This window comes from Musca vetustissima, unplaced genomic scaffold, assembly GCF_032173495.1.
Source record: "Musca vetustissima isolate MV318-11 ecotype Yass unplaced genomic scaffold, APGP_CSIRO_Mvet_v1 utg2546, whole genome shotgun sequence".
In the NCBI taxonomy this organism is placed as follows: Eukaryota; Metazoa; Arthropoda; class Insecta; order Diptera; family Muscidae; genus Musca; species Musca vetustissima.
The window spans coordinates 58,309-73,288 of record NW_026873188.1 but is presented as its reverse complement, the minus strand read 5'-3'; the positions used below and the strand labels follow the sequence as shown (position 1 = coordinate 73,288).

At 34.1% G+C, this 14,980-nt stretch overlaps 1 protein-coding gene across 1 annotated transcript; it reads right to left on the bottom strand.

The window, feature by feature from the left end:
• Positions 1-8,267: 8,267 nt before the first annotated feature.
• On the bottom strand, positions 8,268-14,498 carry LOC133323260 (endocuticle structural glycoprotein ABD-4). The gene is made up of 3 exons (XM_061532206.1): positions 14,474-14,498; positions 10,241-10,359; positions 8,268-8,591 (listed from the first exon to the last, which is right to left on the bottom strand). Exons 1-3 carry the CDS (start codon positions 14,480-14,482, stop codon positions 8,324-8,326), a joined length of 396 nt encoding a protein of 131 aa, XP_061388190.1. The 5' UTR covers positions 14,483-14,498; the 3' UTR covers positions 8,268-8,323.
• Between the last annotated feature and the right edge of the window lie 482 nt (positions 14,499-14,980).

The window sequence follows — 14,980 nt, the reverse complement described above, 5'->3', positions numbered from 1 at the left end:
ATTATTCTTCAGTCGGTGGTATACATTTTATAACGTCATATATTATTGGTTCTGGGGTATCCTCTTCACCCCTACTATTTGATACCAAATGCTCCTTCCAAATCCTCAGCACGCTGTGTGAATCTGTCACTAGGTTTCCTTCTTCATCTCTACAGGAGGGTGTGCCTGCACCAAAGCCTTCGGTTTGGTGTTTTACTCGTTGGTAAAATTTCCGGACTTCATTATGACTCCTGTACATCTCAATTTGCTCACGTTTTACTTGTTCTTTTTTAAATATGTTTCTTCTCTCTTCTTTTCTCCCGATAATTCTCCATCGCATTAAGTGTTGCCCTATACGCTACGTTTTTCATATCAGTAGCATTACGACACTTCTGATCGTACCACGGATTTCTTGATGGTGGTCTTTGGTACCTAAGTCTTGGTTTATCACAACATGATCAATTTGATTTCTCGTTGCTTGATCAGTGGAAATCTAGGTGGCTTTGTGTATATCGGGATGCTTGAATCTGGTGCTGCTAACTATCATGTTTTTGCTGCCGCGTATGTTTCTTCATGGAGGCTGAATTTTCCCACGGTGTAGCCAAAAATATTTTCCCTTCCGATTTTTGCATTAAAATCTCCTAGAAAAATTTTAATGTCATGGCCAGGGCAGCGGTGTGTTTCTAGGCGCCCGTAAAATATGTCTTTGGTCTGTTCCTCTTTGTCTTCGGTCAGAGCATGGGCGCAAATGAGACTGAGATAGAAAAACTTCGCTTTTATATGGATTATAGTAATTCGCTCGTCTACTGGAATGAATCTATAGACTAAGTCTTTTATTCTCCTGTTAACCATAAATCCGCAGCCAAATTCATGTCTCGTTTCATGGCAGGGCGTCAAAGCGAAAACTGCGCCTGTTTTGTACAACGTGCGCAAATTCGTAGTGCATATTCGCAGATCGTGGTCCTATATACGTTTGCGGGGGTCGTCAACATTAGAAGGTTTTGATTTTCTTTGAGTGTGGGAAACTAACCCGGCCTCAACCCATTTTTTATAGTTCTTATGGGTGAACTCGCGGCACAATTTCAAAGGGTGATGGAAATAGTTACCCCAGGTGACACCGCGGGCAGGTCAGTGTCCGAATTGAGATGAAAGAGGGACCATGATTGACCTGGGTTTCGTTAAAGGGCCAACATTTTGAAAAATTGTACATCTCATCTGAAAGGAATTAGTATTCGATCCAAACTTTACAAAATGTAATATCTAAATCCAGCCTTGACCTAGTGAGATGATGAGTCCAGTTCTTGATAATGGACATCCTACTTTGTTTATTAATTGTACAAAATGGAACCTATCGATCTATTCTCTTAATACCTCCCTCATAAAGGGTCAGACAGAGACATAAAAGTATAAAGATAGGACAATCGATACGTAAACACTTTCCAACAGATGGATTTTCCTCTGTTGTTACGATATCATAACAACAGAGCGAAAACTAACGGTTTTAGTGCAATATCTTAAGCTTATAAAATGAAAACATATATTTTGAGTGCAGACCTGTGATTTCATTTACATTTTATACAGACATTTTCGCGTATTGATGTTTTTATTGATAACATGCCTCTGATATACCTGATTCCCCCTGGATATTTTTATACCCTACACAACTATGTTCTCAGGGTATTATAGCTTTGTACAGCCCCAAACGTTTGTAACGCCGCGAAATATTGGTCCTAGACCCACCTTTAAGTATACCGATCGTCATATCTCGACTAGCTGAGTCGATCTAGACATGTGTGTCCGTCCGTCTGTCCATTATAATTTGTAAACACGATACAGGCCACAGTTATGGACCAATCTTCACGAAATTTTGCATGTAGGATGGGTTCTGGCCTATGAAGACCCCTATTGTTTTTGGGAAAGATCGGTTAATATTTAGGGGATGAAATGGACCAAAAACTTAATTTTTGTCGGTTTTTCTGGTCGCTCCAGAGGCCGCAATTATGGCCCAAACACCGCGATTTTTTGCATGGAGAAGGGGATCCGGCCAGAGAATAAGCATGCATGTTTTGATAAATATCGGTCAATATTTAGCGGGTCAAATGGACCCTGACTTTTGTGTGAAAAATTACAAAATTTGTATTCTACAGCGTATATATTTACTCCTGAAGGACCTGGACCCGAAAAGTTTATATTATATACAAGAGGAGTGGTTGACCTTCAAATTGATACCAATTATATTGTCGTATGTACTCGGATGTGGGAGTTACACTTAAATATGAACATGTGCTTACGTATTAATATATTATTTAGTAAAACATCACCACGCTATAGGGCTGAAATATGGCGCTGATAGCTTTGAAATGTTCCATGAGGTTCCAGGTATGGTCAAGGACAACGCCTATAATTTCCGGTGATGATCTGATAATAATATTGGAATGGAGTGGACCGAAAACTTAATTTTTTATGTTTTTTCGATTCGATCTATAGACCACATGCCGAACGTCACAATAGAACCCACAGTGAATGGAATCTGGACAAGAAATATTGCCCATAATCGGAATAAAAATCCGCAGAAAGTTAGATTTCCGTGGTAGTTGTGTAGGGTATCGTATGGTCGGCCCCGTCCGACTATACTGCTCCGCTCACTGGTTTATAAACTATTTTGTCAAAATGCATTTTGTCGAGTCTTTACGGTTTCTATGTCTTTATGTCAGATTCACTTTTGGTTTTCAGGTATTCTATGACAATGTTCATTCCCAATTGCCGTCGCCTCTTCTAGAACTTTGTTGGGTGGCTACAGGAGTAATGATGTCCAGGAAATTCGTCTCAATCATCAGAAGATCAGAGTGTTTGGGTAGATCTCTGAAGTGATGGTTCCTCAATTCTTGGAAACTTTATCAGTCAGCTTTAACGTGGTTCAGGAAAGTACGACGTTCATAAGTAATGAAACCTGGCTGTCTATGAGAGGCTCCAGATCCGACAATTTTGCTTGTTTAATTCGAATCTACTCTAGTTCCAGAATGTCCCTACAAAATTTCAAGTGAAAATCTCAAGAACTCTTTAAGATATAGCCGATTTATTGTGTCAGCATCAGGTGACGGCAAGAGTGATTCACAAACTTTAAACGCATTTTTCTCGAAGCTGTGTTTTACGAGTGGCGGGCACGATAACTCAAAAACTAATAATCCAATCGGTTCCAAATTTTGACACTTTTCTCTGGGAGTGTATAGCTCTCGTATAGGATAAAGCCAATCGGTGAAGATCTTCCTTATTTTATAACATAGTTTGTGGTCCAAAATAGGCGATTTTTCAAAAAAAAAAAAAAAAAAAAAAAAAAAAAAAAAAAAAAAAAAAAAATTTAAAGTTGTTAATTGTTGTGCGAAGTCAATAATCCTAGTTCATGCGAGGGCCTTACATGTACTCTTTCTAACGCCGTTGGAATTTTCGGATTCCGTTATTCCAGTGAGGAGCCACCATGTGAATTGGGCACCTTAATTTTGTGGTCTGCTAGACTCATCTGTAGTAAATCTTTGCCACTTAGTTTGTAACTCGTTGAAATAATCATGCTAGACTCTATAAAGTAAAATTTTGATCAGTGAAAAATTCGTAAAAGATCTGATACTCAATCGGTTTCTGTCAACTCTGAGCTCTATATCGATCATTGGCTCCAGTGAGGTAATAAGTTTCTTACAAAATTGTTTTTGAATATTTGTTATCCTTGATTTGTGAAATATTCAAAGCGTCAATTTTATTGTGTCTCTGCTGGATAAACGACGTGTGTCATTTCGTTTTAATATCACTTTTAATCATTTGATATTTCCCCTAGAGATCTCATAAATAAGATAGCCAGAATCTGTTTTATTATTTTCTGAAGTCTGGTTTAACTAGCCATGATGTTATTTCTTTATTGTTTGCTCCATAGACAAAGCAAAAAATGTGAAATACCTTCCATGCAAAACAATGTCATGCCAATTTTTTGCTTTGAAAATTTATTTGATTGGCTTTGGCATAATTTCTTGATTTCGCATTCAGTTTTTATCGCTTCTTGATAAATGACGACAGATCTGTTCCGGTGTGGGGGTGATCTTATGGACAGGTTGCGAACAGGTCTAGATAAAAATTTTCGACATAGCCAATTTCTATAATTATAAGATTGACAAATAGGGTGTTTATCGTTTAATGTCATTTAAAAGATTAATTCTCTCCGCTTATGGATTTTTATAGATTTTAAATTTGGCTGAGTGTCTGCATGAAGTTTTATTTATGATTTTACTAAGACGTTTTCTTATTAGCTAATGTAGTTTTTTGTTTTGTTAGGAAATAATCTAGTAAGAATACAAGGAATTCTCTTGAAAATTAAGCAATTATTTATCAATTTAAGTTTTTTTTGTGATTATTGAAAACTGGTCATTTATTTAAATTGTAGAATAGTGGAAATTTCCATTTTGATTTTAAATTTAATATTTTAAGTATGATGTAAGTAGGTGGATGTAGGAAATTCATTCTTAGCTACTTTAAGTGCCGATTTTAAAATATATGTTAGAGTGGATTATTCTTTGAGCACTTTTTACGTCATAAAAATAAAAAGAAAACAAATTTTTGTCATTTTGAAAGTATCTAGTACTTAATAAATTTATGCAATAATTGTAAAAAATAACAAATAACCATCATGAAAAAGAAAATCTGCACAAAACATAATAGAACTGGAGTTAAAAAATATCGACAAGTTTTCAATGTTGGTTTTGTGATAATAATTTTTTTGAAACATTTATTGCTATTATAACCTATATAACTATATTATGAGCACATTATAAGTTTGTAACGCATCGATAGACCCAGTCGATCTAGCTATGTGTGAAGGTATTTAGGGGATAAAATGGACCAAAAACTGTAATTTTGTGCGATTTCTTTTGCGGTTTCTCTAGGGATCACTATTTGTACCCGACCATCACGAAATTTAATCTGCGGAATATGATTCTGCCAAAGAATAAGCATGGTTACACCGTGACCGCTTGGGAATATCGGTCCACTCCATCTGGTACCTCCCATAGAGGGGCTAGTCCTAATGCGGGTTATAGTTCATATATAGTTCATTATCGAACCTTACGTGCTAGTTTTTTATCTCGATATCCTCCGCAGGCGAAATGATTTCAACAGAATCTTAGAACCAAACCCAAAACGCGGAACAAATCATAACTATTTTAATGTAAAAAAAGTGAAAAAGCGTTAAGTTCGGCCGAATCGAACTTTGGATACCCTCCAACATAGAAATACTGACAGGTACTTGAAATGAAAATATAGGGAAAATACCAAAAAGTGACCTTTCTACAAACTGATTATTTAAACCATAATGTACACCAAATACAAATTTAAGCAATTTTTAATGAATATATATACCCTCAGCCTTATGGCTAATGAGGGTGTATAGGAGCTATCCGAAAAAATGGACCTATTATAATTTTTTGTGAAGAGATTTGGTACCTATTAAGAACTCCAAATACTAAATTACAGCCAATTCGGTGGAAAAATGCGACCAAAACCCCCAAAATATTGAAAATTAGGAGGTACCGTTATATGGGGGCTACCAGAAAAATTGGACCTATACTTATAATTTATTGTGGAGACATTTAGTACCCAATAAAAACCCAATGTACCAAACGAACTTGACCTGTCTGCAGACAAAAGACAACCCTATGCAAAATTTCAGCACCCTATCTCAATTCCTTCAGAAGATAGATCGTCTTAGAATTTTACCCTGATCAAGAATATATATACTTTATAGGGTCTGAATATGTTGATGAGTTACAAAATGAATGACAAAATTAATATGCCCTCCATTCTATGTGGAGGGTATAAGAAAGGGAATATGGAGACGTTATATGGAAACTATGCTTAAACGTGGATCGAAATATCTCATCTTCGAACTTGGCCTGCCTGCAGACAAAAGACAAACCTATGCAAAATTTCAGCACCCTATCTCAATTCCTTCAGAAGGTAGCGTGATTACAACAGACGGACGGACAGACGGACGGGCATGGCTAGATCGTCTTAGAATTTTACCCTTATCAAGAATATATACTTTATAGGGTCGGAAATGAATATTTTTATGAGTTACAAACGGAATGACAAAATTAATATACCCTCCATACTATGGTGAAGGGTATAAAAAGTGGCACAAGAGTGGTAAGGCCAAAAAAAAGTATAAAAATTGCTACTTTGGTGGCACGGTTATGCTAATGAAAAAAGTAAGTTCAAAAGTCGGCCAATGTACAATATTGGAGCATTTGGTATGATGCAGCACAGTACGATGCCCAAAATTTTATATCGATAAGAGAAACATTTATTATTAAGTGCACAATGTCCATGGACTGAGACGAAAATGCATAGAGATTATATCTACATCTGAATATATTTTAAAAAGAATCCAAGACATGTTATTCGGGATTAATTTGGTACTTTGTGAACAAATTCGTGTCAATCGGACAAAATGTAGTTATTTGGGGAAAACTTTAGGCGAAAGCTTTATCTAAACAGATTTTAAGAAATTTTCAATCCATACATTATGCAATTTTTCATGCCAATAAACATAGTCTCCGAGGAGCCTAATGGGAGCTATGTCTTAATCTGAACCGAATTTCTCTAATTCCAAATAAGTGACATGTCCACATTGTTCCCAATTTGATACCAACAGACGGAGAAATTTTGTTTTTTAATTTAATTTAAACCGAGGTGGTTGTTCGGCTTGCAATTGTTGCGTCTAGTCTCATTAGAAATGCATACATAAATAAAGTTTTCGCCACATTTCATTCCCGAGACATCATCTGATTATCATCGAAAATTAACCGTAAGCATATCCTCGAAATGTATTCTCCCAAATGTGGTAATGGTAATACTCAAAATCAAAATACTAACCAAATCAATATAATTGGTATCGATTTAAAAGTCAATCACCATAGAATACAAATATTCTAATTTTTCACACAAAAGGGCCAAACTTTGACCGATAAATATTGACCGATTGTTATAAACAGAGTCCTAATTATTCATTGGTCAAATCCCTTTTCTCATGTAAAATTTCGTAACGCTCGGGTCAGAAAAATCGACATAATGGACAGACGCACGGACGGACTCACAGGTCTAGATCGATTCAGCTAGTCGAGATTGTGGAATTTCGTAAAACTTATTCCAATTTGATTATCACATTTTCCTTTTTACTGTATGAAGACACTGTTGCAGAAATTATTTTTGTAAAGAATCATTTATTCTTTATTTGCATACTTATAGCATATTTATACAATTATAAACATTTAACAAACAAACAAAATATTGATTAAAAATATAGTAATAATAATAAAAAAACATTACAAAAAGTTTCTCGTATTCATAAATATTTACATACATTACATACATTGTTGTTGTTGTTGCTGTAGAATATAATTGAATTTCATATTGTATGTTTATGACTGCATAAAAATGTTAATAATTTCATGGTTTCTCTTTTATGTTTCTCGTGGTTTTGTTTTGCATTTATATTTTTATATATATTGTTTTTAAAATAATAATTAAAAAATTCTTTCTCATCGTCCATCAAACAATCAGCAGCAGTGATATCACATGTATCCGAAATGGCAAAGTTCCGGCGACTAATTACAAGACAAAGACATCGTTTGTTTTTGTATTGAAATGGTGTTTGTTTTTGTCGTGTAGAGAAAGAAATTAAGGACTAAAGAGAAAGGGGGAAATAAAGATGGAGAGAGCCTTTTGTGCATAAACAAGTGCAGTTTGGAAATATGGTGACTTATGGAGAGAATATCACAAAAGAGAATTGAAATGTGACAAGTTTAGGTGTTTTTGTGGTGTGAAATCAAGTGAGAGTTGGATTTTAAGTGAGAATCATTTACTTTTTTTTATTGTTTTGGTTTTTTATATGGCTCATTCAGTCAGTGTTGTTAAATTAGTTTTTTATTTATTTTTTTGGTTTTTTATGAACTCACTTTTTTATGTTTCTTTTTTTAGAATTAGAAGAGTGAAATATTTGTGGTGTAGGGAAATAGTATAAAGTATAGTTGTTGTAAAGTGTTACTTTTGTATCTCTTTTGTGCAATAGGATTGCAAAGAGTGACTTATGTTTATTATATTTTATTTATATTTTCCATTTGAGTTTCTCTAGATTGTAGCAGAGACAGTTTGTAGCTCTTCTTTGCTTTTGTTATTAATTCGTTTATTTTTTGTTTTGTATTTTTTTTTTTGTAAAGGCTCTTTTTTGTAGTTTTTTTTGTTGTTGTTGATATTGATTGGTTTTCGTTAATTTCATTAGTTTGCGTTTCACATCAATGCCACGGACTTAACGACGTTTGGAAGGAGGCAAGCTCAACAAGTAGTCCAAAGCCTTTTGGATTGCTGGTGGGATTGGTGGTGGTGTGGGCAAATGATCACCTTGTGGTTGGAAACCATTTTCATCATCGGCAGCATAATTCAATGTAATGAGATTGCCTTCGGGTGAGGTATACGACACCGAGCCCTTGGCAATGATAACATCACTAGTGTCGGGAGATGTGGCCTTTTTTAAAGTGCCAGTTTCTTCGCCCTTTATACCATTGGCTGTTTCATATCTGGAAGAAGAAAGAAGAAATTTTATTTAGTAGTAGAATCAGAGGGAAATACAGATTCTACATTAAATGGACAATAATTTCTCTTGGAGCTTGGTACCTCCGAAGTTTAGATGTTTGAAAGTTTTAATTGAATTTTTCTGATATAGCCTCCAAATAACTGTGACCTCGAATTTCAAGAACATTATTAAGTATAAATTCTCATGTGTCAATCAGAAAAACCAAAATTTGGTATTTTGGACTCTCAGCGGGAACGGTCCTATTGTTGAAATCTCGACAGGACTTTGAAAAGAAATATACTGGCAAAAAGTAGTTGCAATGTGGGTCCATGTTTGACATAGTTCCCAAGCGATGTTTATACCCTTCACCACACTGTGGTACATATGTTTGTAACATGCAAAATGAAACGAGATAGACCGATGGTTCCTTTTGAGAATATGCATAGAATCGTCTTCTGAGTCTAATTATGCATTATGCAAAGTAGAGGTCGCATTTATAATCTGATTTGGATGTAATTTGGTACAGCTCATTTATTTTACCCAAGGACGAATCCTATTGAAATTGGTGAAAATCGGTTCATATTTAGAAAAAGCTACCATATATATTTTCCGATTTTATGTAAGTCTCCGAAAGTCCCATATCGAAATTTCGCATATCGTACTCAATTGAATCTAGAATGATGTTTGTTGAGATTCGAGAAAAGCCGTTCTGATTAAGATATAGCTCCCATACATATTTTCGTCCGATATTATGTACGTAAAGAGCAAGCCAATTATATTTTTGTATATTCCGAAGTTTTTAATCTTTCATATTTGAAAAAAACACCGCAAACACTGCTCGCCTCTTCTCTCGAGAGATTTTCGCAGAATTTTTGACTTTTCCGTGCCTCAAAAGTCTTCCAAATAACAACCACTACTACAAAGTATATTGTGCCCCGTGCTAAATATTTTTAGGGCTTCCACCGCTTAGCTGCAAGCCATGCAGGAGATTGTACCACATTTTTAATTCTCCGAACCTTACAATATTAAAGTCATGAAATAACATTCCTTACTTAGGGAAAGCTAGGTACGCCCTTTAAAATATTTTTTTTAATTGGTCCAGTGTTCATCTTTATTGATGAATGACGGAAACACATATTTGATATTTCTAGAGGCATTTATTTCATCCATCACACCAGTTAGTTCAAGGAGCCTGGAACTTATTGTGGAAATTGTCACAAGAAATTCAACCCTAAATAACTAAGCTTGAAGATCGGACAGTTTTTATTGATCTTTTCTATTTAGTAATAACTAAAATTAAAAAAAAACTACCAACACACTTTTAGGTAACACAATGCAGGGCCCTACATTTATTGATAAATTTGGCAGAATCACCCGTATTTGGCTTTTATCGTTAATTCTTGTTAATTTGCTATGAATTTAACTTTATTTTCATTCTATGAAACGAATTTTGAATTTCAATTAACTAGTTTTAACGTTTTGCACACTAAACAGGTTTTTGTCTTAAGTCTTTTGTTTTCAATTCCCTTCGTTCAGTTATTTTTCCAAGCTTGCACAAACCTAGGTTTGTGTCTTAAATCTTTTGTGTTGTGTTTTGCTAGCGCCTCAAAGTATGCTTTAGATATTTATCAGTGTGCCACACACAATACTTACGCATAATTATACGAGCCATCTGGCTCAATATTTGACTCTTGACTAACAATAGCAATGGGATCTTGGGGTCTGGCCAAAACCAAAGATGCTGTGCAAGCAATAAGAAATACGGAAAGTTCCTGCAATGAGAAAACAAAAGAAATAAAAAATAATAACACAATTAAGGTCGGCAAAAAAGCAATAATCATTGTTAATACGGGTATTTTGGTTAGTGTTTTTTTGTTTTCTATTTTCCATTATTTGTATTTAATTGAGATTGATGTTTACATGGTTGGTTGACTATTTTGTGGTTATTTATATGTAAATTAGAAATTCAAAGATGATTCGGTAATTATCTTGTTAACAATGTATTTTCTATTGTAGTTGTTTGTTTGATTGCTTTTCCGTACGTTTCTCAAATAATTGCACATTTTTTAATATACACATAATTTTTTTTTAAATTTTATTTTCAAAATAGGGTGGATGCTTTTCGTTTGTTTATGCATTGAAATTTGTTTGCAAACGCTTTGTGTATAATTAAAAAAATCATGAAATGACCTTTGGTTTTTTTTTTGCCTATTGAGCTAATGAATTGCCTACGTGCCTTGAATTGCGAATGGAAGGTAATTGAAAAAAATAGTGTTTTGTATTTTAAAAATGAATTAACGATTTTTTTACAATTTGGGCATTATTATTAAATACTACTAGAGCACGTAGAGGGATATTTGACATAACTATTGAGGATTACTAAATTATATTTTATCCTTAATTATTTAATATTTTATTTGACATCTTTGAAGCCAACTAAATGGCATATGATCTCGGTAGCGGATACATTTCTTGCAGGCATTTGTCGAGGGGTGAAGTGCAAACTGAGTATCTGTATTTTGGAATTAAATTTTATCATTCGGCTTGGCGAACTTTATGCCCTTATTTGATTTTTTGGCATGACCATCGTAGATCAAACATAATTATTAATTTTTCGAAGTTGTATTTCAAAGCTCCATTCGTTATAAATCTAACACATTGTAGCCTCTTTCATTATCCCATTACCTGCTAAGGCTAAGTTTGTGGTTGTGATTTGAAAAAAGACCATTCGATCTGCTTAAAATGAAATTATGACAAACAAAATAATTGCCAATTATGTGGCTGGTTGTAAAAAACCGAAGAAATCCATAATCTTTAGTGACACACATGATCTGTGGCAAGTTGCATCATTTGTTGTGGTTTTGCGGCGTTTTATGCCTTAAAGGTTTATTGTCAAACTTAAGTTGATGCATTTTGTTGTTGTTGGTTTTTCTTGGCAGTGTTTAAAATGTTACATCTGGGAAGCGGCTTGGTGTTTGGGGCGTCATCAGATGCCGAAAAAGCTACCTATTAACTTAAAGACCTTTAAAAATTGTTTGTCAATTATAACGATGCATTATTTTTTATGGTAAAATGTCAAAAGGTAGGGAAAATAAATTTATATTTTGGTATATATATATAACTATTATATAGGTATGTCTGACAATATTTCAAAATCATTTTTTATGGATTTGGACTGAAAATAAACTGACCACTAAATTGAACAGGACAATGATACCACCTAGAAACAAATGTTTCTAATGGTGTAGTTATTTATTTGAAACCATAATTTGCAAAATTCCGTATCTTTTGTATGGGATGATTTCCAAGACTATTACATAAAATGGAAAATTATATATTGGAACCGATTTATTGTAAATGCTAGTTATATTTAAACCTGGACATAACTTAACACAAGACATTTTAGTTTCTTGCCGTAGAAATTTATTGTCAGTGTCATTTGGGCGCCATTTCATAAAATCGGATGAAATTGTATATGGTAGTAATTTCGATTAAACTCAATACTCTTCGCTGAATTGCATGCCAACTGAAGAATCTCATTTATATGGAATCGGTCAAAATTATATGGGAGCTATATCTAAATCTGTACCTATTCTTATCCATTGGGTTCGTCCTTGGACCATGTAAATTGGTAATAAATAAGACATGTACAGTGTTTACAAAATTGATGGATGTGTACAAATCCTCATTGCTGATGAGGGTATATACACTTTTCTATGATAAAAATGTCGGTTTCAGACGCCATGTTTCTTGGACCAAATAAGTTCCAGGCAATTTTGGATCGATTAAAAATGTCCGTATGTCCTCCTGTCTGCGAACGAAACTCTTAAAGGTAATAACCGATTTCATCTACGCTTTTCACATCGTAATATTTCTTCCAAATGTAGGTTAAGTTTGAAGATAGTACCTCCATCTTCGTTTAGTGCGAACGAGGTGTTGGTTTTGAATCAAATTGCGCACAACATAATACTTTATTCAAGCCTTTAAAGATGGGGTTTATCGGTTCATCCTTCTAGTACCTACCCACAAATAGTCAACACTTGGAAAATTCGTAAAGCTCATATGACATAGACCTGGTAGTGAGTGTCCAATTTAATCCAAAACTATGAGGTTTCCAAATATATGTATAGAAGGTATGTATATGAGAAAATGTAGCTATATTTAAATTTTTTTTTGGAAAATAAATGAAAAATATTAGTAAATTCGGCACATAATCAAACTTGAATCCAATAATGTAGGTTAATGACATTTTAGATTTATATGAAATTTTTGATTTTTACAACTGTTGGCGATTTATAAGGGTGGTACCAGATTAATAAATATTTTCCAACTTTATCTTAGGTTTGCAAAAATGTGCACCAGATTCGGACTCCAAAGATAAGCTTCAAAATTTTCCTCAATTTTACGACGATTTTAATTTAAAGACTTACAAATATATTCCGTGTGATATTTGCACTCTCTGCACTGTGGCTTCTTTTCCAAATCATAGTTTCCAGTGTACACATTTAATTAATAACATTCAAATTTTGTTCAAATTATTTATTTTGCCTTGTAAGGGCAGTGATCATTTCAAAGTAATTTTAAGTGATTATTTATACTCTTCTCCTTCTCCTGGCTTTCCTTTTCATTGAAAAACTTAGATCATCAAGCTCGACTCGAAAGAGTATAAATAATCACTTAAAAAAAATCACTTCACTTGACCGTACATCATCAAGGCATTTATTCTTTGGATAGATCCCCATCCCCATGGAAAATTTGAGATGGTCGGCTGATACTTGTGGCGGCTGAAGCTACTAGAAAACCAGACAAAAATAAAGCTTTCGGTCCATGTCATCCCCACCATTTAATAATCGTCTTGATCATAACCGGAACCTCAAGCTAAATTTTTTTAGCCATCAGCGCTACACTCCGCCCTCTAGAGTGGTGATGATAATACTAAACCATATCAGAATATTAAATATTTTCGTGTTGGAATCAATTGGAGTGGACAGTATATATTGTCCACTTCTCTCCATAGAATGCATTTTTGTAATTTTTCACACAAAAGCCTGGGAACATTTGACCCACGAAATATTGACCGAACTTCATAAAAACAGCCATGCTTATTCCCAGATTCCCTTCCTGGTGTAAAATTTCGTGATTTGGTCCATTTCATCTCCTAAATATTAACGGATCATTACCAAAAACAATAGGCGTTTTCTATGGCAAGAATCCATCCCACATGCAAAATATCGTGACGATTGGTCCATAACTCTGGTCAATATCATGTTTACAAATTATAACGGACGGACAGACATGTCTAGATCGACCCAGATAGTCGAGATATGACGATCGTTATACTTGAACATCCTGACAACATAGTTGTGTAGGGAATGAAAAGGAAAATATCGAATTACAATTGTCAGATTTGTAATTGGCACATTTTGTGAAAACATTACAAATTAAGGTATCGAGACATAGTGCCTAGAAATATAGTGTCTGATTACTCCAGCCTTATGGATTTATTTGTTTTAAACCACAAAATGTAATATATTATTTTATTTTTTCCATACGGCTGATTAGTTCCATTATTTGCTAACCAAGTGCAACTGCTTCAACACAACAGTTGTATATTCTTGACCACATGTTTTCAAGTAAGGGTACAGCTGCACAATAGATATACATATAGGTCCTATTTACAAATCAAATCATTTCGAATACAGTTATTTATTTTTAGTTTGTCTAAAAATAGATTAACTAAATTTATTTTTAACACACACACACACTCATGTAAATATATCCTTGTTAGTTAAAATATGTGTATATTTTCTTGGCGATATTTTGTCCGTTGTATATTTATATCATTTAGTTTACAAAATACACAATCACACACATTTATACACTTACAATTTTCATTTTGTTGTATGTATATATTTTTATAATAAAAAACTTTAAATTAAACTAGTTAATTTGTTTTCTTGTTTATTGGCTTTTTAAAAGATGTCCTTTCAAGAATTTTGCAAATTTCTTGCAGAGATCTTTAGAAGTTGTTAATTGAACGAGAGAATTTTTTATGATTTCTAATGCCGGCTACCAGCGCTATTTATACGGCTAAAAAGATGCAACCAAAACGCAAGCCACACCACTGCTGCAGTTGCTCTCCGATGGAAATTACACACAAAGACACACACAGGGCAAGCAAGGCCCACAACAACGACGACAGACACAAAAAGCCAAATACAAAACGAAATGCTCATACGGTGCTGATGACGACGGAGACGACAAACAAAGCCAAGTAGAAAAAAGAGCAGAACAAAAAAGCACACTTCACATATAAAGTGGCAACTAAGGCAAAATCACTGTAAAATCCAAAGAAAATATTGCAGTTGCAAAAATAAAAAAAAAAAAAAACAA

What these genes read in the sequence shown, in the direction of transcription:
- LOC133323260 (XM_061532206.1), bottom strand. An exon ending in GATGGCTCGTATAATTATGC is followed by an intron (nt 8,592 to 10,240) that starts GTAAGTATTGTG and finishes TTCTTCTTCCAG; the next exon opens with ATATGAAACAGCCAATGGTA.